A 27,026-nucleotide genomic window follows, 5' to 3' on the forward strand; every position below is an offset into this window, starting at 1 on the left:
CAGAGAGAACATTTGACCTTTGTTTTTTGGGGACCAACTGATTTCACTTAGCATGATAGTTTCCAGATAGGCACTTACAACTCTAAATTTCTCTTTGTGTGCTGCGTTAGCTGCATCCCATACTTTGTGGTATGTTATGTCTTCACTTTAATTCATATTAAAGTATTTTCTGTGTAACTTTGTGATTCCTTCCTGGACCCATTGGTTACTTAAGTGTACATGGTTTAATTTTTGCATACATGGGAGTTTCCCAAGTTTACCTTTTATTGATTTATAATTTCATTTTTCATAGTTGTTTAGTCAGCTATTTCACTGCTGTGACTTAAAGACCCAAAAGCACAACTGTATGGGGAGGACAAGTTTATTTGGGGGCTCACGGTTTCAGAGGTTTCAGTTCATAGACAGCCAGCTCCATTCCTCCAGGGTCGAGGTGTGGCAGAACACCATGGCAGAAGAGTGTGGCAGAGGGAAACAGCTCACATGATGATCAGGACCAGAGAAATAGGTCTCCACTTGCCAGATACAAATATATATTTCGAAGCCACAAGGAATAACCTCCTTTAGCCACACCCCACCTGCCTCTGGCCACCAGTTAATCCCATCAGGGATTAATGCACTGATTAGGTTAAAGCTATCATTTCTCCTCCAATCAGTCATTTCTCCTCCAAATCTTCTTGCATTATATCACATGTGAGCCTTTGGGGGAGACCTCACATCCAAACTGTAACAGTAAATAAAATACTTTTAAATTTATTGAGACAAGGTTCCCTGTTTACTTATGAAGAATGTATGTTCTGCTATTTTTAGTTGGAGTATTCTACAGATATCTGTTAGTACTAGTTGATTTATAGAGTTATGCAAGTCTTTTGTTACCTTGTAAGATCTGTTACTAGTTGTTCTATCCATTACTGAAAAGCAGCTCAGGACATGACACCGGTAAGCATAGGATGTAGGGTAGGATGTAGGGGGAAAAAGAGAAAGAGAGGAAGTGTTTCCCTCATAGCAAAATACAAAGCCCAAAGGCATACTCAGTGACCTACCTCCTCCAGCCACACCCTACTTGCCTACAGTTAATCCCTATCAGAGGATTAATGCACTAATTAGGTAATGCTCTCAAAACTTAGTCATCTCACCTCTAAACTTACTTGCATTTTCTCACACATCAGCTTTTAAGGGACACTACCTGGTATCTAAACCATAACTATATATATATATAGTTATAAAATTATGTATAATTATGTACATACTATATATATATTATATACATAATTATATATATATATATATGTTCCTTGTTTTCTTTCCTCTTATGTTATCATATAATTTAAAATTTATTTATTGACTTTGTATTTAAGTGTTGTTAGTTTTTATGCCATATTTTTATGCCATAAATTGTAAGATATCAGGAAAAAAAATATCACTAAATGACTTTACTTCCTTTTTTGGAAAAGGAACTGCAGTAGTGCAGTTTTGGTTGATAAACACTGATGGATACTTGCATCATGTTAGGTGGTATCATCAACTTGTTGGCTTTATTTAGAAATTAAGTATGATTTATAGAGATACATATGCTTCCAAGTTGATAAGGGATGGAATTACGATGGTTAATTTTATGTGTTAACTTGATGGTTAAGGGATGCCCAGATTACTGGTAAAGTATTATTTTTGGATTATCTGTAAGAATGTTTCTGGAAAAGATTAGCATTTTAGTTGGTGGATTGAGTAAAGAACATCACTCTCACCAGTGTGATTTGAGCATTGGGCAATCCACTGAAGTCCTGAATAGAATAAAAGGGTAGAGCAAGAGAGACTTTACTCTCTGCTTGAATTGGACTTCCATTTTCTCCTGCACTCACACATGAGCTCCCCTAATTCTCAAATCTTAAGACTTGGACAGAATTTTTATCATTTGCACCCCAGTTCATGAGTCTCTGATATCAGACCAGGATTTACACCATGGATTTATGTGGTTCTCATGACCTTTGAGCTTGGACTAGAACTACACCACTGGCTTTTCTGAGCCTCTAGTCTTACAGCTGGCACATCATGGGGCTTCTTACCTTCTATAATCATATGAGCAAGTCCTTTATAATAAATCCCTTTCTATGTATCTCTATATATCCCATTGGCTCTAATTTTCTGAAGAACTCTTGACTATTCTGAATAGCATCTTCACAAAAATATGATAAGATGTATTTGTAAAAGAATATTAGAGTGTTAACACATAGGAAACAAAAGAGAAAGTTGGAAAGTGTACAATCACAATAAAAAAGTCAAAAATTTGAAAACAAAACCATAGGTATGGAAAAGTGAAAGGGGCACTATGCCCTGGATAAATCTTGGGGACCAAGTCTTTCCTAGACTTGTGGATAATCAATTTGTTCACCCAAATAAAAGAGTGTCAATACCTAGTTGTAATGCAATGACATATATGAGATTATTATCATAATCAGTAGACAATCTAACATGGTACTAGTATTTAAGAAATCACAATTGGAACCAATGTTAGAGCCAGAGTGATGTGGCTTTCAGAAAGCAGAAATTGTACTGAGTTTCATGGTGACATGGTTTAGAGCACAAGAGGTTTGATAGCAATCTTAGGACTGCCCTAATATGGAGTCCTATCAACCTACCAGGACCTCATTCTGAGTGGACAGAAGGCCATTGTCACCAACTTAAATACGTATCCATTGAGGAAATGAAACTCAAGAAGTATTTAACTAAAAACATTCCACATCCTGAGGTTGGTTATTTGGATTCCCTTTTGAAACTCTCCTAGAGATTCTCATTACTTTTAAGACCTGTGTCAGAATGTTTATTTTCACAAATCACTTTGTGTCCACTTTAAAAGATAGATTTAGCCATGACAAATTTCAGATTACCCAGGAGAAGTAAAATATCCTAAAAACTTATAGAAAGATAAGATTTAAGTAATAACAAAAAATCAGTCTGTCATCTGACTTTCTCATTAGTGATTTGGAATAGAAAAGGCCTGGTCAAAAAATGCCTTCTCCCCACCCTACTATCCATCAGGTGTGTAAAAGAAAGATACTTTCAGATACTCAGGGTCTCAAAAATTATATATGTTCAGGGAGGGAGGATGGGAGGGCAAAGGGGAGGTATTGAGAAGTAAATTTAATCAAATTATATGTATATATAAATATGCTACTAGGAAACTATTTTGTATAAGTTATACAATAAAAGGTATGAATTTTTTAAAAATGTATGTTTACACACTGATTCACAAAAGGTACTGAAGAATATAATTAGCTAAACAAGAAAAATCAAGTATTATCCAATAAATGATGGCTTTGACCCCAAGAGTTATAACGGAAAATACTAGGAGAGAAGTACAAGATTACATCTGCATTTATCACATGGAAGTTATTGTGGAACACTATTTCAATTATCTATTGGAAAACAGAAAACTAAACTTTTGTGTGTGGAGTAGGAGGTGGTACTCAAGCCCATCTAGGCAGAGTGCTTGTCTAGTACTCTGCCACGGAGCTACACCCCAGACCCTAAACAAAAATTGAAATTTTAAAAATAAATAATTATTAACTCTAGGAAAAATTATGTACGTAATATCTATGTGAAAGAAAATATAATCATAGTATAGCTGACTATACTATAATTATTAATATTTACATATATAAATATTTACACATCTGTACTATGGTTATTAATACCCAAGTATTAATGACCATATAAAGACTCCACTGATTTAACTAATCATTGTGGTATAATTTGAGAGATGAGAAGAAAAGACATATAGGTAGGCATGATATACAAGAAATAAATCTTTATCTTCCATATCAGAAGGCAATAGATAATGTATAAAGATTACATGTTAATAAAGAGCAGAATAAGAATATTTAGGAATATGGAAACATATTGCAGAAGAAAGAGCTTTAAGACTCAAGATTATTTTCCTTTGGGACAAAAATGGAAAATGAGAAGAAATGGAGCAGTGGTCGAATTTTAGTATTATTTGCCTATCTAGATTTCTATTGATAAATATAAAAAAATTAAAGATGATACTCTGCAAGATGGATGAGAGGAGAGAGAGATAATTTTATTCTTAATTTTTTCATTTTTCTCTTCTTAGGCTGTGGTATATTAATTTGCCAATGGCTGCAGATGATTTAATAAAGGAGATTAAAGGAAACGAAGTGACTTTTCAAGATTGCTTTATTGCAGATCTTCCTTTTCTGCTGACTGTTCCTTTAATGACCATACCTGAGGATCCTGGCTTTTTACCAATCTCTTCGCCAGCTGGGAGTCAGTTAAAGTATTCCTGGCTTGCTTGTGTTCCTTCATTTATTGTGGTGGTAGCTGACATGGAGACCTTTCAAACCAACGATTCATTCCACACTTGGAACAGAGTCAGAGTACCTCCAGAGGTTCTGAGTAATAATGAAAGACACAGCGTGGAGCAGGTGAACCTATCACATGATGGGATATTTTTTCTGATAAATGGTGTTCTTTACCTGAAAAGTCTTAAAACATTTACAAAACTAGGAAGAAATGAAGAACTTCCTGAAGGTGAAATTATTGGCATTACATCCAGAAGATGGTGTTGGATCAAGTTTATATTTAAGGTTAGTGAAAGATTTCATGTATATATTATACATAGACATTTAGATATACGTACCATACCATTTATTGAGAGATATATCAGAAACTATAGTACCTACACTGGATTTCACACAATGATATTTTTTTCTAAGACTGTGTAAACAGCTATATCTTTCTGATGTAGCTATATCTTAGCAGCCTCTTTATAACAAAGATGTGCTTCCAACACAAAGAATAAAAATGATCTTGTATGTTGTTATACAGAGTAGTTCAATTGTATTATGAGGGCTTTTTTTTTACTTTGATATGGGCAAAAGACACTCCAAAAAAATTTCCCCAAAGGCTTTGTACTATAAAAAACGAACTAAATCTTCTGTTTATGACAATGTAGTGAATAAGATACACTGAAGCTTTCTCACTACAAAACACTTAAAATGCTATCCCCAAAATTTAAATATTCTTTTAAATACATTGTTGGGTTTATAGGGAAGTAAGAAATCCTCAGTGGTCCTGGAGCACTAATCCAGAGGAACAAGCAAACTCCAAAATCTCGGCTTGCACTAAGGACTGACCCCAGATAATGAGAACTCAGGTGCCAGGAGACAAAAGCCTCTGGCCTGACAAAGTAGGAAATCTAATAATGACATTTTGCATAAAATAAGGATCTTCAAAGAGTTCCAACTCACATTCACATCAGAACCCAAATTTATAGTGCCTATTTGGAGAAGGAGGAGAAGGGGAAGGAGAAGAAAAAAGAAAAGAGAAGAGAAAGAAAGATTAAGCCAAATATCAAACAAAAGCAAACACAAATCCTTTTTGGAAGGATAAATCCTGAAGTCAGTGATATGAGTACCAGAAATAAACAGGATTATTAACTGTTGATTGTATTAACTAGCATGTGTGTTGGATAAAAGCAGACTATAAGCAATATGCCCATGATGTAATGTGAACTGCAAAATTTAAGATAAACTGCAGAACTTAGATAGACTTAAGTTAGTGGTGCAAGAATCTACACCCTGGGCATACACTCTAGGCCTCACCCAGTTACAGTTGCAAGCAAAATCGAACTAGGACTTAAAAACCCAGACTTTGGGGGGCCGGCAGAACTAAAAGGACCTGAACAGATAGACTGAGACCTCCGTTGCTGTTGTTCCCCCTTGCACCAGACTCCTCCAGCCGAGATCAAGTTCCAGCGACCTGGACTTAAGACATGTCACAGGTGAGTATCTGGGACCTTCAGGTGTAGAAGCAGTTAGGAATTAGAATTAGGATGTGTGTCTAAAGTGTGATGAGCATTAATGAAATCGATTTGGTTGAATCTACCTGTTCCTCAAACTGAGTCTGTAGAAACCTCTCGTGACAGTTAGGCTTAAAAGGATGTTCACAAATAATGTCCTGACAAAATTGAACTTACAGCTGGGCGAGGTGGCCCACACCTGTAATTCCAACAGCTCCAGAGGCTGAGGCAGGAGGATCGTGAGTTCAAAACCAGCCTCAGCAAAAGCGAGGCACTAAACAATTCAGTGAGACTCTGATCCTGAATAAAATACAAAACTAGGGCTGGGGATGTGTCTCAGTGGCCTAGTGCCCCTGAATTCAATCCCTGGTTCCCCCTTCCAAAGAAAACTTTACAGTTTTATTGTAAATGAGCAATTATATAAACTCATGGGATACACAATGTTTGATTTATAAATACTGTGTAGAATAATGAAATCAAGCTGTTATCATATCACCTTTAATACTTAATTTTTGTTGTTGTTGTTATTGTTGTTATAAGCACATCTCTTACCACATTTGAAATGTACAAAACTATTTACCATGGTGGGCAATATGCCTCAAAAATAAACAAAAACCAATATTTTCCTGGGTGAGTTTTTTTGTTTGATTGTTTGTTTGTTCGCATATCATCCTCCCATTCCCTCTACTGGGCAGGCTCTGTAATCACCACTCTACTCCCTGCTTCTATGAATTCAATTGTTTTAGAGTCTACATATATTTGGGAAGAGGTAGTATTTGTTTTTCGGTGCTTGAGTTGTTTCACTAGGTATAATATCCTCAAATTCCATCCATGTTTTCCCAAATAATGAATTCCTTTATTTGTAAGGCTAAATATTAGTCCACTATATATATGTATCACGTTTTCTCTGTCCATTTGATGATGTTCAGTTAGATTGATTCCACATCTTGAATATTGTAAATAATGCTGCAGAGAACATGGGAATGCAGATATCTCTGATAAACTGACACACAGACCAATGGAACAAAATAGAAGGCCCCAAATCCACTCATAGTTAATCTATTTGTAAAAGGAAGCCAAGAACATATACTGGAAAAAAGATAGCCTCTTTATAGGATGTTGATAAAACTGGATACCTTCAGAAGAATGAAATTATACCTCTGTCATCACATGCAAAAGTGAAAAATGGATTAAAGACTTAAATGTAAAACCCAATAAAATGGGGAAAAGTCTGTGACATTGGTCTGATCATTAATTTTTTTAAATAAGACTCAAAAGCACACATACAATGGCAAAAATAGACAAATGGGATGCATACAACTAAAAAGTTTCTGCACAGCAAAGCAAACAATCAACAGAGTGAAGAGACAACCTACAGAATGGGAGATAATATTTTAAAACTATATATCTAATAAAGGGTTAATATCAAAATATTGAATGAAATCAAACAACTCAATAGGGGGAAAAAACCCAGTTTTTAAATGGGCAAAAGATCTGAACAAACATTTTTCAAAAGACGTACAAATGCCCAACAGGTACATGAAAAAAAAGTACTTAACACTAGTCATCAGAGAAGTACAAATCAAAACCACAATGAGATACCACTTTACTCCAGTTACAATGAATAGTATCAAAAAAGCAAAAGAAATAAATTTTGATGACAAGGTAGAGAAAAGAGAACCCTATACACTGTTATTGGGAATGTAAATTAGCATAGCTATTATGGAAACCAGTATGAAGTTTCCTCAAAAAAATTAAAAATGGAGCTACTATAGCAATTTCACTAATGGCTATTTTTCCAAAAGAAATGAAATAAGTAACATATTTGCACTCCCATGTTTATATCACTGTACTATTCACATGTTTTCTATGGTCTAGATACAGTTTAAGTGTAACCCCTCAAAGTTTCATGTGTTGGAAGTTTGATCCCGGGTATGGCAATTTGAAGAGGTATAATTTTTAAGAGGTAAGTTCTAATGAGACATCTTTAGGTCATTGGGTGAGCTGCCCTTGGGAGGAATAAGGTAGTCTCCAAGGACCCCTGAGCTCTTGGGAGAACAAGTTGTTATACAAACCCAAGCCTAACTCCAATAATTCCCTGCTTTTCCATTTAATGATGTGAACTCTCACTCCTATACATGTTCCCACCGTGATGCAATCTGCCATGATGTGATACATCCGAAAGGGCCTCCACCAGAGCTAAGCCAATACCAGTGCCATGCTTTTTGAACCTACAGAATTGAGTTAAATAATTCACTCTCTCCAAGTATCTGGCTCAAATATTTTGTTATATGATGGAAAATGGACTATAATGGTGTTCATCAACACATAAATGGATAAAAATTATCTAGTGTTTATACACAATTGTATATTCTTCAGACATAAAAAAAATAATGAAATCCTATCATTTACAACAATATAGATGAATATAGGAGGATTTTATGCTAAGTAAAATAAACCAGTCTCAGAAAGACAAATACTGCATGATATCACTCATACGTGGAATGTAAAAGCGTTTATCTCGTAGAAATTGAGAAAAGAATCTGAGTTACCAGAGGCTGGGAGTGGAACTGGGGAGAGGTTGGTCAATAGATACAATGTTATAGTTAGAGAAGAAGAAAAAGTTCTGGTGTTTTATTACACAGCAGGTGACTGTAATTAACAATAATGTATTATACAGTTCAAAATAGCTAGAAGAGAGTATTTTGAATGTTTTCATCACTAAGAAGTGATAAATGTTCAAGATGATGAATATGCTAATGCTAATTAGCATCACACAGAGTGCTAATAGCTATGCATATATGGGGAAACTGTCCAAGCCTAGATTTGATCATTACACATTATACTTATTATTACTTGTTATACTTATTATACTTACATTAAAACATCACAGTTGTACCCCATAAGTATGTATAATTATCATGTCAATCAAAAATAAAGCTTTAAAATTTTCAGAATAAAACCTCAAATCTTCTGAAAAAAGAAATATTATTAAGCCTTTAAAATGAAGGAAATCCTTCTATTTGCAACAATGTGAAAAAACTTAGAGGATATTATTCTAGGAAAATATGACACAAAAGGAAAAAATACTAGATGAATACACTTATGTGAAGGATCTAAAAATAGCAAGACTCAACTTCATGGTCCCTACAGCATAGAAGTAAAAGAAGGGATAACACTAATTAAAATAAAGATAATAGCTGTAATAATATCAAAGTGTATTTTAAAACATGAAATATTACTAGTGATAAAGGTAATTTCCTATTAATAATAGGGTCAATTTATCAAAAGCATAAAATCATAAATATTTATGAACCTAGTGTCAGAGCTTCAAAATACATTGAGCAAAAAGTAATGAAACGTCAAGAAGTAGATAAAACCCACAAGTTTAGATTTTATCTCTCAATATCCCTTCAATAATTGATAGAAGAAATAGAAAATCAGTAAATCTGTTGATGAATTAAACACTCTCAACCATCTATGTCAAATTGGTATTTATAGAACATACTGCCCAACAACAGCACAAAATTCTTTCCAAATAAACATGGAACATTTACCCAACATAGGCCGTGTTCTGTGCCATAAAACAAACCTTGGTATAAAATGATGAATTTTCATCTCTCTCATTATTCATTTCATACAAACTATAGTGAACTTAGAAACCACAACAAAAAGATGTCTGCAATATACAAATATTAGGAATTCCAAATATTAGGAAACTAAATAACCTACTTTAAAATAATCTATGAATCAAAGACCAAAATTCAAAAGCAATTAAAACATATTAACTGAAAGGAAATGAAAACAGAACATATCAAAACTTATGGGATGCAATTAAAGCAGTATCAAGAGGGAAATTTATAATGTATTAGAAGGAATGTCTCAATTATTTCCACTTCCACAGTAAGAAACTGGAAAAAGAAGGGCAAGTTGAAGATAGTAAAAAGAGTAATGTAAACAATAAAAATCAGTGGATAAATTAATGCTATGGAAAACTGTAGTAAAAAAAATCAATGAAATCAAAAACTGGTTCTATGAAAAAATCAATAAAACTGATAACTCTTTAGCTAGATTGATAAGGATAAAAAGAGAGAAAACAAATTATCAATATCACATTTGTAAGCAGTGATATCACTACAAGTTCTATTTCTATTAAACAGATAATATATTCTGATCAACTTTTAATAAAAATGTAAAACAATTAATTCAAAACAAATGAAATGGACAAATTTCTTGAATGACACAAATTACTAAATCTTATTCAAAAAGAAAAAAAATAACACGAATAAGCTGAGTCAATTAAAGAAACTGAACTTGTTATTTAAAAAAAAAAAAATTCCCCACAAAGAAAACTCTAATCCAAGGAAATTTCACAGGTGAATCCTACCATATATTTTTAAAATAAATACTACCAGTTCTCAGCAGCCTTTCAGAATACTAAAAAGGAAAAAAATAATTCCCAACTCATTCTGTGAGGTCAGCACTATGTGATACCAAACCAAAAATAATACATTATAAAAGTATAAAACAGACTCATCTCTCTCATAAACAACAATTAAAAACTTTTAAACAAAATGTTAGAAAATCAAATACATTTTTATTTTATTTATTGGCTATTTTTAGTAAACTCTAAGGTTATGAGAATCTGCATAAGGCCTGTGATTGTTGAATAAAGTCTCCACATACCTAAAAAAAAAAAAAAAAAAAAAAAAAAAAAGGAAAGAAAGAAATACATTCAGCAATGTATAAAAAGGAACATATGTCAGGACCAAGTAGGGTTTATCCTAGGAATGAAAGGATGATTTAGGATGGAAATTAATCAACACAATTTATCGTATTTGCAGATTAAAAAAGAAAAGCCATATGATCATCTCAACAGATGCACATAGAATCATTTAACAAACTGAACTGATTTTTTAAAAAAGCAAATGAGGAATAAAGGGACCTTCCTCAACCTGGCAAAGGACATTTATGAAAATCTTATGCTAATATGATACATCATGGCAAAGTATATTTTGTCCATGTAGATTTAATGTAATTATTGCTGTTTGCCATTTTTGTATTTATTTTCTAGTAATCCCATTAGTTCTTTGTTCCTTTCTTTCTTTCCTTGTTTGTTTAAAATAAGGAACAAGGCAAGAATGTCTGCTTGTATTGCTTGTATTCAATATTGTACTATAGGTTCCAGAAAATACAATCATTAAGAAAACAAAGGTGTATCTAGATTGGAAAGGAAAAGGTAAAACTGTATTTACAAAATTTTTATTAGTTGTAGAAGACTTAATGGAATCTACTTTTAAAAAACCTACCAGACATCTACAAGAATGGGGTCCTAATTAGAATATTATATATTCCAATGCTTGTATAATTGCATCAAAATGGATTCTGCTGTCATGTATAACTAAAAAGAACCAATTTTAAAAAAAAACTATCAGTACTAATAAAAGTTTATGTCAAGATTACAGGATGTAAGATGCACACTCTAAAATCAATTACATTTCTATATGAACAATCATTAGGCTGAAATCTTGCTTAAAAATGCTGAAATACTGCTTAAAAATTGTTGAGATTTTAAAATATAAAATACTATGAAAAAAAGCAACAAAGGATTTTCAAACTTGTACATTAAAAAGTACAAAACATTACTGAATTTTTAAAAAGACAAATAAATGGAGTAATATATCATGTTAATAGGCAGAAAGACTTAATACTGATAAGATAAATTATTGAGAAATCCAGAAAAACACCCATTAAAATCCTAATGGGATTTTTATAGAAATTGGGAATATGATTTGAAAGTTCATATAAGAATTCAAAGTAGAAAAAACATTAAAGTGTTTAGAAATAGGTCCCACTAAAAATGTACGAAATCTTGACTAAGATAAAAAAATATTATGAAAATAATAAAGAAGACCTAAATAAATGGATAGCTATATCATGTTCATGGGTAGGGCATACAACATTGTAAAATTTTTAATTCTTTCAAATTTATTTATGAATTACGTTACTTTGTGGAACTCAGCAATCTGATTCTAAAATATATATGAGAAAATAATGAGCTGAGGGTTGGGAAGTATTTTTTCCACCACATAGCAAGGTTTATTTAAAATGTATAATAATTAAGGCATTATAAAATATTTATAGCAGCTTTTTTCATAAGTTCCACACCGCACCAAAGTTTGGTGTATCTTTTCTTTTATTATTTAAACTCCTTTCATGGGTATAAAATGATATTTCGTTTTTGTCTTAATTGTATTTAATAAAGCCGACTTTACTTGCTTGCTTTATTTTTTCAGTGCTAGGGATTAAACCCAGGAATTGCACACTCTAGAAAGCCCTCTGCTACTGAGCTACATTCCCAAGCCTTAGATTTCTTTTATATAATTATTAAAAGGTACATGGTTTTCTACTCTTTTACTGTCACCCTGTATGTGCCTTTATATTTAACGCATGTTTCTTACACATCACATATAGATTTTGCTTTTTTTTTTTTGTTCAGAGTAACAACATCTGCCTTTAAATATTTTTAGTCAACTTAGATTTAATGTAACTCTTGTATGGTTGAGTTTAAGTCTATTTTGGCATTAGTTTTCTATTAATCCCATTTGGTTTGAGTTCCTTTGTTTCTTCTTTCTCTCCTCATTGTGGATGAATCATGCACTTTTTGGTATTTCTACCTTGCCTTCTTGTTATCAAAACTACTTTTTAATGGCTGTATTTGGATTTACAATAAGCATACTTAATTATTAGAGTCTAATTTCAAACAATATACTACTTCACATCAGTGTAAGACCTTACAAGTATATAAACCCTTTTATACCCTCATCCATCCTTTGTACTCTTGTTTCAAATTTTACCCATAACTATGCTTAAAGTCCCACTATATGTCATTGATATTCTACTTTAAGTAGTCAATTGTCATAAAGATAGGTAGATATAGATATGAACTGATAACAAAATAAAGCATTTTATCTATACACTGCTGGGTGTGTATTCTTGTTTTCTGCACATCCAGAGGTCCTCAGGGTTCCGTTTTCCTTAACCTTCAAGCTTTAAAATTTCTTAAATTGAAAGTTCTCTCAGCATTGTTTGTTTGCTGTTGCTGTGGGGTTTTGTTTTGTTTTGTTTTGTTTTGTTTTTCTGAGACAAGGTCTCACCCAAGCTGGTTTTGAACTCCTGGGTTCAAGCAATCCTCGTGCCTCTGCCTCCCAAGTCCTGGAACTACAGATGTGCACCATCTACCCACATTCCATTTGTCTGTATAAAGGTGGTTTTCACCCTCATTTTTTAATATAAAATGATAGGATCATAGGTGATTTTTTTGGTTTGTTTTTGTTTTCAAAGTAACTTGTAAAAATGGCATTCTATTATTTTATGGCCTCTATCATTTTTTGGTAAGAAATCAGTCTTTATTTGTATCATTTTTCTCAAGTATATGATGTATCTTTTTCCATCTAGCTGTTTTTATGATTACTCTCTTTCTTTGGTGTGAAGCTGCTTCATGATGATCCTCGAATATGCTTTCATTTTTATTTATCCTATTTAACATTCTATTCAGCTTTCAAATTTCATTGATTTTGGGATGTCCTTGACCATTAGCATTTCAAGTCTTTCTTACACCCCATCCTCTTTTTCCTCTCCTAAGATTTCCAAAACACATTTGTGGGGCCATTTCATATTATTCCATAGATCTCAGATAACCTGTTAATTATTTACTATTTTTTAAATTTTGGTTTCATATACAGGCTATTTGTTAATCTTTCTTTGAGTTCACTGCTCTTTTCCTATACTTCTTCCAGTTTTCTCTTAAATCCATATGATAATTTTTTATTCCTGATATTTTTTATTTCAAAATTTTACTTTTTAAATTTTTGGTTGATTGTTTGCTCTCATTTTCAAATCTTGACTGAAATGCTCCAAGTCTTCTCTCATGTTGCCCATCTTTTCTATTAGATCCTTCATCACTTTTGCCATATTTATTTTCTCTTTAGCTGTGCTTGGAATCTTAACACTGATAAGATTCCAGATATCTCTTCATGGTTTATAACTGAACCACCAACTTTCTAAGCCCTGAGACAATTATCTCTACTTTATATGCTAGCTTGTAGGTTTTTTGCTTCCTGGATAATTATTATTCCTTTCTCATCTGCCTCTGTTTGTCATGCATTGTGGAGATATTCTCATTCTTCTTTCTTTCCTCCCTCCTTCCTTCTCTCATCTTGGCAAGGATATATGCTGGGTGAAGGCCAGTCACCTCTCAGAGGGAGAGTTACTCTCAGCTTATCCCAATGCCAGCCATAGAGCTGAGCATCCAGATGAAGATGGGTTCCTCTCAACTTTCCTGTCTTGCTGCCTGCCTGCTCCCTACCTGCAGAGAGAGTCACTGCCCTGTATTTGGGTGAGGTCATGAATGCCTCGGGAGGATCTCTCAGCTCTCCTACCTTTTCTGATGTTCTTGGAAAGAGTGTCTGAATGAAAACTCACTCCATGACTGAGGCTCCTTGGCATTCTCATCTATCATGTGTTTAGCATGTTCCCATTCCTCTACCAAGAATGAGAATAGCCCTGGGCATGGTGGCACATGCCTGTAATCCCAGCAGCTTGGGAGGCTGAGGCAGGAGGATTGCAAGTTCAAAGCCAGCCTCAGCAACAGTGAGATGCTAAGCAACTCAGTGAGAACCTGTCTCTAAGTAAAATACAAAATAAGGCTGGGGATGTTGTTCAGTGGTGGAGTGCCCCTGAATTCAATCCCCAGTTTGAAGAAAAAAAAAAAAGAGAATGACAATGGCTCTTTTCTATGAAACACTCATTATTTTGGCTCTATTTCCTCTTTTAAGGGTTTCATACACTCATTTCCAAAAACATACTCTATACTTTAAAAGGAATGTTCATTTAGTAAAGTGATATTTTAACCCAAATTATCTTTTCCTTTGATCACCAGATTGACATCTGCCTAGATTTTGTTTCAGTACAGGCTATTACATTAAAGTAATATACTTCATGTACTTTAATTAAAATTAGGCAGACGAGATGCTCAAAAGACTCCTTTGGGTTGTCATAAACAAAGAGATTACATTTTAAATAGAAATTCCTAAGAATTAGAGGTAGACGGGGTGATGAGACAGGGACCTTGGTTCTGTGGTGAAATGAGGTCCAACAAATTTCAGATTCTGAATGCCCTTTCCCTCTTACTGCCTGTGTCCATAAAAGGATAGTACTTGAAAGAACGAACAAGGCTTATAGTTGGAGCAAATGCCCGTTTATTGAGGAACAGCTCTGCATATTTATAGAGCCAGGGGTGGTTTGACAGTTGGCATGGGGTGCTTTTTGATTGGAGGGTAAGGATCAGGTGAGCCAGCAGGGCTAGTCTGATTGGTGGGTAGGATCAGGTGAGCCAGCAGGGCTCTGATTGGTGGATAAGGATCATGTGAGCCAGCAGGGCTCACCATTGGACGGCTCTTCTTGGGGGATGGGGAAGTTAGTCTTTGGAGCCAGGGCAACTCCCAACAGTACTGAATAGTCTAAGGTTTTAATTTCTCCCTTCTATCTGATATCCAAGGGATCTAGAATTCAAAAATTGAGGTTTTCTTATATTTTGACTTAAATAAACATCAAGGTAAAAGGGGCCCTCCTAGCCAGATGATGCATTAAAGATTGTGTATTAAAGAATGAAAAGGAAATTGGGAGGGTTTCAAGATGGCAAAATAGAGAAGGTGACTTTCCTGGTTGCTCTGTGGCATGAAACCAAGAAAGCAGACAGGCAGCTTCTCTGCAAGGTGGGTGAACAAAAAACAGCGGGGGGTGGGGCTTTACTGAAATTTAATACTGGACAAAGCAGACTGGGGACTCAGGAGATTGGATATAATAAAATAAAGAAGAAACCCCAGCACCACACCACTGCCAGGGCCAGAGCAGTCCCTTCATGAGCAAAGTGGAAGGATAAGGGAATTAAAGGAACCTGTATTTTTAGGAGGACTGAGGCGGATCTGGTTACAGAGTGTTTAGAGATCAAAGGCACTGCCCGACAAACTGAAAGTCACACAAGTCACACTGTACAATATCCTTGTATGGGAAAGAAGCCACACATCTCACAGCAGCATGCAGAGGTCAGAGGGGGAAAAAATTTTCATCTCTAGCAATTAGAGAAACCCAAATTAAAACTACACTGAGATTTCATCTCACTCCAGTCAGAATGGCAATTATTAAGAACCCAATTAACAATAACTGTTAGAAAAGATATGAGGAAGAAAGGTATACTCATACATTGTTAGTGAGACTGCAAATTGGTGCAACCACTCTGGAAAGCAGTATGCAGTTTCCTTGGAAAACTTGGAATGGAACCACCATTTGACCTTGTTATCCCACTCCTCAGCATGTACCCAAAGGACTTAAAATCACAATAGCCAAGCTATGGAGTCAACCTAGGTGCCCTTCAAACAGAGGAATGGATAAAGAAAATATATAATGGAATATTACTCAGCTGTTAAGAAGAATGAAATTATGGCATTTGCCAGTAAATTGAAGGATCTGGAGAATATGCTAAGTGGAATAAGATAATCCCAAAAAAACAAAAGGCCAAATGTTCCCTCTGATATATGGGTGCTAACACACATGGAGGGAGGATAGAAGAAATGATGGGAGGGGAGAGGGGATGGGAACAGGAAAGACAGTAGAATGAATTGGACTTATATTTCCTATTTTTCATATATATTACCAGTGTAATTCCACATCATGTACAACCACAAGAATGGGAAGTTATATTATCTGTATGTATAATATGTCAATATATATTTTACTGTCCTATATAACAAAAGAACAAATAAAAATTAAAAGAAAAACTAGTTAAAAGGGAATTTATGCTTATTAATTGGATAGAAACAGCATATGGAAGAATAAATCTAATGGACAAGTTTTTATGATTATATGTAATGTGATATATTTTTATTAAATAAAATGTGATACATTTTAATTTAATGTACTTCTCTGCCTGAAGTATTTGTTACAAAATATACTAAAACAAAACTGAGCTTGGTAATTACTACCTTTCACTTTGTCAATTTATGTTTTGGTGCTGGGGATTGAACAAATGTTTTCATGCATGCTAAGTACCCTCTCTACGACTGAGCTATACCCTCAGCCCCCTACCTTTTATTTTTAAATGTAGTAAACTAGAACATAGGAATTGTTAGACTTATCCCTAAAACTGAAGATTTTTCTAATCGTTTTCAATTTTGTTTTCACAGACTAAAGGAAAAAAAAGTGATATAGCGATCTGGACAAAAAATGAAATTTACCTTGGATATTCTCCAGATAGATATATGAAACTGACAACTACTACAGACCTGAAAGCTCTTTTAAATCTCCCACCAACCTGTACTCTAACAATACACAATCTTGAATATACAGGGCACCCTCTGGAAATTGCCGTGTTTGTAAATTACTGCAGCACAACATGCACTGCCAACAAGAGGATTTACTTAGTGACGTATAATGAAGATTCAAAAGAGTGGGTGTACCAAGACTTTATGTTAGATGTTCCCATTGACACTTTTTTAATTCCACGTTTTCTATTTTCAGCAATGCCAAATTTAATATTATGGGATAAATATAGTATATACTATTATTATCAAAATTTCACCAGTGCCGGAATTATAGAAACAAATGCAGGGGTTAAAAACCTATCAATATTATCAGATGACAGCATTATTCATGATATTTTTTTAGGTAAGTTATTCTCAATTCTTTCTGAAATTATTCTAGATTTTATTACAAACATCTTCCTTATGAAGATGTGGCAATTTTAAATGTTCCCGTATGATGTGGTACTTTGGATGGCAAATGGTGCACTTTTTACCACCTAAAAGTGAAGAGATTTTAATTTCAATGGATGTTGATGATGTGTTCACATAGCAGAATGGCAAACTCAAGTTCTTTCTTTCAGAGTTTCATTTTGGTCCATCAGAAGATACTAACTAAGCAATTTATATTAGGCATTGTCCGTGTGGGAGGTACCATTGTGCTGCCTTAATTGCCTGGGATCCTTCAAGACAATACCACAAAGGAGGTTGTGTAAAACAATAGAAATGTATTGATTTATGGTTTTGGAGGCTGGAAGTCAGAAATCAAGGCTCAAGCTGCCCTGTGCCCTCTGAATCCTATAGGGGAATCTTTCTTTGCTTCTTCCAAGTTTCTGGTCCTTGCTCATCCTTGTCTTGAAACTGTCATTCCAATCTCTGCCTTGTCATCATAGAGCCCTCTTCCTACTTGTCTCTGTTCTCATATGGCCACCAGTCACATTGGATTAGGGGCCTGCCCTACTTTAGTGAGACTTTATCTTTACTATATGTCTGTAATGTTCCTATTTCCAAATAAGATCACATTCTGAAGTGGTCCTAGAGGTTAGAACTTCAACATATCTTTTTGGAGGAACATAGTTCAACCCATAAACAAGCATAGTTGATTTAGGTGGACCTGTATTCAAATCCATGAACACGTCATTTAAGTCATTTAACCTATCCAAGGGTCAGTTTCCAAATCTATCATATAGGACTTTTGTGTTGTTTTTTTTTTTTAAAGAGAGAGAGAGAGAGAGAATTTTTTAATATTTATTTTTCAGTTATCGGCGGACACAACATCTTTGTTTGTATGTGGTGTTGAGGATCGAACCCGGGCAGCACGCATGCCAGGAGAGCGCACTACCACTTGAGCCACATCCTCAGCCCGACTTTTGTGCTTAGATAGAAGATTGTACAAATATGCCTTGAGAAATACTGCCAGACTTCAATTAATAGTATCCATGATTTTACTTTTCCAAGATAGAAATTAAAATACCACCTTAATTTGTACTCTTTCTTGACCCCATGTTACTCTTCAACTGGCTAATTTTCTGTTTCCCTTTTCTATAAAAAATATTGCCTAGTTTTATTTTTTCTCTTTCCTCTCATTTTCTCTTGAATCTGCTCTGATCAAACAGTTCCTAGAAACTGTTCTACCCAATTTTTTAAAAAATTAATTAATTAATTTTACAGTAGGATACATTTTGACATATTGTACATAAATGGAGCACAACTTCTCATTCCTCTGGTTGTACATGGTTCAGAGTCACTCCACTAGTGTAATCATACATGTAAATAGGGTAATAATGTCTCTTTCTACTGTCCTTCCCATCCTCACAACCCCACCCCTCCACTGACTCCTCTCTACACAAACCAAAATTCCTTCATTCTTCCCTATTCCCCTGCCCCACTATGGATCAGCATCTGTTTATCAGAGAAAACATTTGGCTTTTGGTTTTGGGGGATTGGCTTACTTCACATAGCATGATATTCTCTAGTTCCATTCATTTACCTGCACAGGCCATAATTTCATTCTTCTTTGAAGCTGAGTAATATTTTGTTATGTATAGGTACCACATTTTCTTTACCCATACCTCTGTTGAAGGGCATCTAGGTTGTTTCCATAGTTTAGCTATTGTGAATTGAGCTGCTATAAACACTGATATGGCTGCGTCACTGTAGTATGCTGATTTTAAGTCCTTTGGGTATAAACCTAGGAGTGGGACAGCTGGGTCAAATGGTGGATCCATTTTTGAGGTATCTCCATACTGCTTTCCAGAGTGGTTACACCAAGTTGCAGCCCCACCAGCAATGTTTGAGTGTACCTTTTCCCCACATCCTTACCAAAACTTATTATTACTTGTATTCTTGATAATTGCCATTCTGACTGGAGTGAGATGAAATCTTAGAGTAGTTTTGATTTGCATTTCTCAAATTACGAAAGATAATGAACATTTTTTCATGTTTGTGGATCGGTATATTTCTTGTTCTACAAAGTATCTGTTCAGTTCCTTAGCCCATTTATTGATTTTTTTTTTTGTGTGTGTGTGTGTGTGTGTGTTTTTAATGTTAAGTTTTTTTAGTTCTTTATAGATCCTGGAGATTAGTACTCTGTCTGAGGTGTGTATGGTAAAGATTTTTTCCTATTCTGTAGGCTCTCTCACCATGTTATTGATTATTTCCTTTGTTGAGAAGAAGCTTTTTAGTTTGAATCCATCCCATTTGTTGATTCTTGATTTTATTTCTTGTGTTTTAGGAATCTTGTTCAGGAAGTCAGGTCCTAAGCCAGTATGATGAAGATTTGGGCCTACTTTTTCTTCTATTAGGTGCAGGGTCTCTGTTCTAATGTCTAAGTCTTTGATCCACTTTGAGTTGATTTTTGTTCAGGATGAGAGATAGATGTTCAATTTCATTCTACATATGGATTTCCAGTTTTTCCAGAAGCATTTATTGAAGAGGCTATATATTCTCTAATGTATGTTTTTGGCACCTTTGTCTAGTATGAGATAACCATATTTATGTGGGTTTGTCTCTGTGTCTTTTATTCTGTACCATTGGTCTACATGTCTATTTTGGTACCAATACCGTGCCATTTTTGTTACTATTGCTTTGTAATATAGTTTAAGGTCTAGTATTGTGATGCCTCCTGCTTTACTCTTCTTGCTAAGGACTGCATTGGCTATTCTGGGTCTCTCATTTTTCCAAATGAATTTCATGATTGTTTTTTCTAGCTCTATGAAGAATGTCATTGGGATTTTTATAGGAATTGAATTAAATCCATAGAACAGTTTTGGTAGTATGGCCATTTTGACTATATTAATTCTGCCTATCCAAGCATGGGAGATCTTTCCATTTTCTGAGGTCTTCTTTAATTTCTTTATTTAGTGTTCTGTAGTTTTCACCTCTTTTGTTAGATTGATTCCCAAGTATTTTATTTATTTTTTGAGGCTATTGTGAATGGGTGTTTTTTCTAATTTCTCTTACAGTGGATTCATTGCTTATGTATAGAAATGCATTTGGTTTGTGGGTATTAATTTTATATCCTGCTACTTTGCTATGTTCATTTATGAGTTCTAGAAATTTTCTGGTGGAATTTTTTGGATCTTCTAAATATAGAATCATGTCATCAGCAAATAATGATAGTTTGAGTTCTCCTCTTCCTATGCATATTCCTTTAATTTCTTTTGTCTGTCTGTTTGCTCTGGCTAGAGTTTTGAGGACTATGTTGAATAGAAGTGGTGAAAGAGGGCATCCCCTGTCTTGTTCTAGTTTTTAGAGGGAATGCTTTTAATTTTTCTCCATTTAGAATAATATTGACCTTGGGCTTATCATAGAGATAGTAGAACTAGAGATAGCTTTTACAATGTTTGGGTATGTTTCTACTATCTCTAGTTTTTCTAATGTTTTGAACATGAAGAGGTGCTGAATTTAATCAAATGCTTTCTTAGCATTTATTGACATAATCATATGATTCTTATCTTTAAGTCTATTGATGTGATGAATTACATTTATTGCTTTCCATATGTTGACCCAACCTTGCATCCCATTTGATCTGAAGTTTTCTTTCTTTGATATATCTGTCTGGTTTTGGAGGCTATATTCACCCTGATTCATGAAATAATTTGAGGAGTGTTGGTATTAATTCTTCTTTAAAGGACTTATAGAACTCAGCTGAGAATACATCTGGTCCCAGGCTTTTCTTGGTTGGTAAGTTTTTGACAGTGTCTTCTATTTCCTTGCTTGAAATTAATCTGTTTAAATTGTGTATGTTCTCCTGATTCAGTTTGGGTAGATCATATGCCTCTGGAAATTTGACTGTGTCTTCAGAATTTTCTATTTTATTGGAGTATAAATTTTCAAAATAGTTTCTAATTATCTTCTGTATTTCAATAGTGTCTGTTATTTCTTTTTCATCATGAATTTTGAGTTTTCTCTCTCCTTCTTTTCATTAGGGTGGTTAAGGGTTTGTCAATTTTATTCAAAGAACCAGCTTTTTGTTTTGTCAATTTTTTTATTGTTTCTTTTGTTTCAATTTTATTGATTTCAGCCCTGATTTTAATTATTTCCTGTCTTCTACTACTTTTGGTGTTGGTTTGTTCTAGAGCTTTGAGATGTAATGTCAAGTCATTTATTTGTTGACTTTTTATTCTTTTAATTATCAAGCTCAATGCAATGAACTTTCCTCTCTTAACATAGTCTTCATAGTGTCCCAGAGATTTTGATATGTTGTATCAGAGTTCTAATTTACCTCTAAGAATTTTTTTTATCTCCTCCCTGATGTATTCTGTTATCCATGCATTATTCACTGTTTTGTTGAGTATCCAGGTGTTGGAGTAGCTTCTATTTTTTATTTTATCATTAATTTCTAATTTCATTCCATTATGGCCAGAAAGAATGCAAGGTAGTGTATCTCTATTTTTTTATATTTGCTAAGACTTGCTTTGTGGCATAGTCTATTTTAGAGAAAGATCCATGTGCTGCTGAGAAATAGGTGTATTCACTTGTTAATGGATAAAATATTCTGTATATGTCTGTTAAGTTATTGGTTGTATTATTGAGTTATATGGTTTCTTTGTTTAGTTTTTGTTTGGAAGATCTGTTCAGTGGTGAGAGAAGTGTATTAAAGTCACCCAGTGTTAATGTGTTGTGTCCAAATGGTCAAATGATTCTTGAAATTGAGAAGGGCTTGTTTGATATACCTGGATTCTCCATTGTTTGGAGTATAGATATTTATGATTCTTATGTCTTGTTGATGTATGATTCCCTTAAGCATTATGAAATGACTTTATCTCTTCTGACAATCTTTGGTTTGAAGTCCACTTTATCTGATATGAGGATGGAAATTCCTGCTTGTTTCTGCAGTCCATGTGAGTGGTATGTTTTTTCCCAACCTTTCACCTTCAGTCTGTGGATGTATTTTTCTATGAGATGAGTCTCTTGAAGGCAGCATATTGTTGGGTCGCTTTTTAAAAGCCAATCTGCCAGTCTATGTCTTTTAATTGATACGAGTTTAGGCCACTAACATTCAGGGTTATTACTAAAATATGGTTTGTATTCCCAGTCATTTTGATTTATTTTTGGTTTTTAACTTGACTTTGTTTCTCTTTTGATTGGGTTTTCCTCTCTTTGCTGATTTTCATTGTTGTTTTTCATTTCCTCCTCATGGAATATTGTTTTTCATTCTTCCTCATGGAATATTTTGCTGAGAATGTTCTGTACTACAGGCTTGCTAGTGGTAAATTGGTTTTTGTTGTGGTGGTGGTTTGTTGTTTTAGATATCTAATTTTTAGTTTGTAGTTGGACACAATGCCTTTGTTTTATTTATTTATTTTTATGAGGTGCTGAGGATTGAACCCAGGGCCTCGCATGTGCTAGGAGAGCACTGTACCGATGAGCCACAACCCAGCCCCATGGTAAATTGTTTTAACTGAAGTTTATCATGAAAGGTTTTTATTTCATCATCAAATATGAAGCTTAATTTTGCTGGGTGTAAGATTCATGGTTGGTATCCATTTTATTTCAGAGTTTGGTATATGTTGTTCCATGATCTCCTAGCTTTGAAGGTGTGGATTGAGAAAACTGCTAAAATTCGAATATATATAATCTGAAACTTTTTTCTTGTGGCTTTTAAAATTCTATCCTTATTCTGTAGGCTAGGCATTTTCATTATTATGTGCCTTGGTTTGGATCTGTTGTAGTTTTAGACATTTGGTGTCCTATAAGCCTCTCGTTTGAGAAATTTTCTGATATTATTTCATTGAATAGATTATACATTCCTTTGGTTTGTATCTTTATGCCTTCCTCTAACCCAAATTCTTAGATTTGGTCTTTTCATGTTATCCCATAATCCTTGGACGTTCTGTTCATGGTTTCTTACCATCTTCATTGTGTGGTCAACTTTATTTTCAAGATTATATATTTTGTCTTCATTGCCTGAGGTTCTGTCTTCCAAGTGATTTAGTCTGTTGGTGATGCTTTCTATTGATTTTTAAATTTAGTTTATTGTTTTCTGTATTTTAAGGATTTCTGTTTAATATTTTTTCAGAGTCTCTATCTTTTTCTTGAAGTTATTTTTTGCTCTTTATTTGCTCTCTTTGTTGGAGTGATTAATTATTGCCTGTATTTGCTCTCTAATCTCTTTGTTGGATTGCCTGTAACGCCTCGCTTATATTTTTCTGTGCTTCACAGATCATTTTAATTATGTGCATTTTGAACTCCTTCTCTGACATTTCATCTACTGTGCTGTCAATAGATTCTATTATTGTAGCATCTTGGTTTGTTTGGGGCATTTTCTTCCTTTGTTTTTGTCATGTTGTTCATGTGTCTTCCTCTCTAGCAGTGTGGATCTGAGGTAGTACAGTTTGTACGCTATAATCTTGTAGTGTTCCTGCAGGTTACCAATACCTCACCTCCGGTGTAACCAGGACTGCAGGGACCTTAGTGATGGTCTTCAGGGTCATGGCTGTTGTCCTAGATGGAAGTCTTGACCCATGTTTTTATTTTTTTATTTTTTTTATTAGTTGTTCAAAACATTATTTCATACATTTGATTCAAGTGGATTATGAACTCCCATTTTTACCCCGTATACGTATTGCAGAATCACATCGGTTACACATCCACTTTTTTACATACTGCCATACTAGTGTATGTTGTATTCTGCTGCCTTTCCTATCCTCTACTATCCCCCCTCCGCTCCCCTCCCATCTTCTCTCTCTACCCCATCTACTGTAATTCATTTCTCTCTCTTGTTTTTTTTCCCCCTTTCCCCTCACTTTCTCTTATATGTAATTTTGTATAACAATGAGGGTCTCCTTCCTTTACCATGCAATTTCCCCTCTCTCTCCCTTTCCCTCCCCCCTCTCGTCCCTGTTTAATGGTGATCTTCTTCTCATGCTCTTCCTCCCTGGTCTGTTCTTAGTTGCCCTTCTTATATCAAAGAAGACATTTGGCATTTGTTTTTTAGGGATTGGCTAGCTTCACTTAGCATAATCTGCTCTAATGCCATCCATTTCCCTGCAAATGCCATGATTTTGCCATTTTTTTACTGCTAAGTAATACTCCATTGTGTATAAATGCCACATTTTTTTTTATCCATTCATCTATTAAAGGGCATCTAGGTTGGTTCCACCATCTAGCTATTGTTAATTGTGCTGCTATGAACATCGATGTAGCAGTATTCCTATAGTACGCTCTTTTAAGGTCTTCAGGGAATAGTCCTAGAAGGGGAATAGCTGGGTCAAATGGTGGTTCCATTCCCAGCTTTCCAAGAAATCTCCATACTGCTTTCCAAACTGGCCGCACCAATTTGCAGTCCCACCAGCAGTGTACAAGTGTACCCTTTTCACCACATCCTCGCCAGCACTTGTTGTTGTTTGACTTCATAATGGCTGCCAATCTTACTGGAGTGAGATGGTATCTTAGGGTGGTTTTGATTTGCATTTCTCTGACTGCTAGAGATGGTGAGCATTTTTTCATGTACTTGTTGATTGATTGTATGTCCTCCTCTGAGAAGTGTCTGTTCAGGTCCTTGGCCCATTTGTTGATTGGGTTATTTGTTTTCTTATTGTTTAATTTTTTGAGTTCTTTGTATACCCTGGATATTAGGGCTCTATCTGAAGTGTGAGGAGTAAAGATTTGTTCCCAGGATGTAGGCTCCCTATTTACCTCTCTTATTGTTTCTCTTGCTGAGAGAAAACTTTTTAGTTCGAGTAAGTCCCATTTGTTGATTCTTGTTTTTAACTCTTGTGCTATGGGTGTCCTATTAAGGAATTTGGAGCCTGACCCCACAAAATGTAGATCGGAGCCAACTTTTTCTTCTATCAGAAGCAGAGTCTCTGATTTGATATCAAGCTCCTTGATCCATTTTGAGTTAACTTTTGTGCATGGTGAGAAAAAGGGATTCAGATTCATTTTGTTGCATATGGATTTCCAGTTTTCCCAGCACCATTTGTTGAAGATGCTATCCTTTCTCCACTGCATGCTTTTAGCCCCTTTATCAAATATAAGATAATTGTAATTTTGTGGCTTGATCTCTGTGTCCTCTATTCTGTACCATTGGTCCACCCATCTGTTTTTGTACCAGTACCATGCTGTTTTTGTTACTATAGCTCTGTAGTATAGTTTGAAGTCTGGTATCGCTATGCCGCCTGATTCACTATTCCTACTTAGAATTGCTTTTGCTATTCTGGGTTTTTTATTTTTCCATATGAATTTCATGATTGCTTTATCTATTTCTACAAGAAATGCCGTTGGGATTTTGACTGGGATTGCATTAAACCTATAGAGGACTTTTGGTAAAATCATTATTTTGGTGATGTTAGTTCTGCCTATCCATGAAGAGGGTATATTTTTTCATCTTCTAAGATCTTCTTCTATTTCTCTCTTTAGGGTTCTATAGTTTTCATTGTATAAATCTTTCACCTCTTTTGCAGGGACCTTAGTGATGGTCTTCCGGGTCCTGGCTGTTGTCCTAGACGGAAGCCTTGACCCATGTTTTTAAAAAACCTCTATATTGCTCTTCCAGAGGTAAGTTTGCAGTCACTTTGCATGACCTGTCAGCAGCATTTGAAACAGCTCAGTATGGCCTTTTCTTGAAACACTTTTTTTTTCACTTGACTTCTAGGAAATAATTGGGGTTCTTTTCTGTGTGATGTTGGTGGGAGACTTCCTTCTACTTCACTGGTTATTTCTCCTCAGCCTCTTTTTTATCCTGGTCATCATGATTCTTAAATGGAGAAGCATCTTAGAGTTTAGTCTTCAGATGTCTGAGCTATGTTTACATTCACTTTTTGCCCTGCAGCTGGGACCCCCAGCCTGATCTCTTTACTTCTCTTTCTAATTGCCTCCTGATACCTTTGCTTAGATGACAAATGGGCATCTCAAACTTCACATATCCAAAAATGAGTTCTTGACCCCTCATCCCAACTTCAGCCTGCTCCTTCTACTGTCCTCCTCCATCCAGCAAATGGCAATTATATTTTTCCAGTCCTGTAGGCCACAAATCTTGACCTCATCCTTGAATTCTCCTCCTTCTCATCCCACAGCCAATCCATTGGTGAATAATGTTAGATTTATCTAAAAGGTGTTGTTGTTTGTTTGTTTGTTTTAAATATTTAATTTGAAACCTAACCATTTATTTTGCTGTTCTCAGTCCAATCCTCATCTTTCTAGCCCATATATGCAGTAGATTTTATGAAGTCTCTGTTACCATTTGTTATGGTTTGTATCTAGAATAAGTCCCCCCGCCCTCGTAGCAAGATCAAGCAATATCTAGAATGTTGCAAGTATAGTGCCCCCTGTAGCAAGTTTCAAACCAAGTGGATTAGTTGACAGCTAAATGGAATACTGAGAGGTGTAACCTACTTGGAAGAAGGAAG

General features: G+C 34.8%; 1 protein-coding gene across 1 annotated transcript in view; it reads left to right on the forward strand.

Moving 5' to 3' along the window:
* Positions 1 to 27,026, forward strand: part of Catspere (catsper channel auxiliary subunit epsilon) — a 157,557-nt gene that overhangs the window by 64,484 nt on the left and 66,047 nt on the right. The window contains exons 10-11 of the mRNA XM_015483306.1: positions 4,109 to 4,601; positions 17,059 to 17,539. Of these exons, the coding sequence (XP_015338792.1) occupies positions 4,109 to 4,601; positions 17,059 to 17,539 (974 nt within the window). The remainder of the gene's footprint in view (positions 1 to 4,108; positions 4,602 to 17,058; positions 17,540 to 27,026) is intronic.

The sequence above is a fragment of the Marmota marmota genome, unplaced genomic scaffold, assembly GCF_001458135.2.
Source record: "Marmota marmota marmota unplaced genomic scaffold, marMar, whole genome shotgun sequence".
Classification (NCBI taxonomy): Eukaryota; Metazoa; Chordata; class Mammalia; order Rodentia; family Sciuridae; genus Marmota; species Marmota marmota.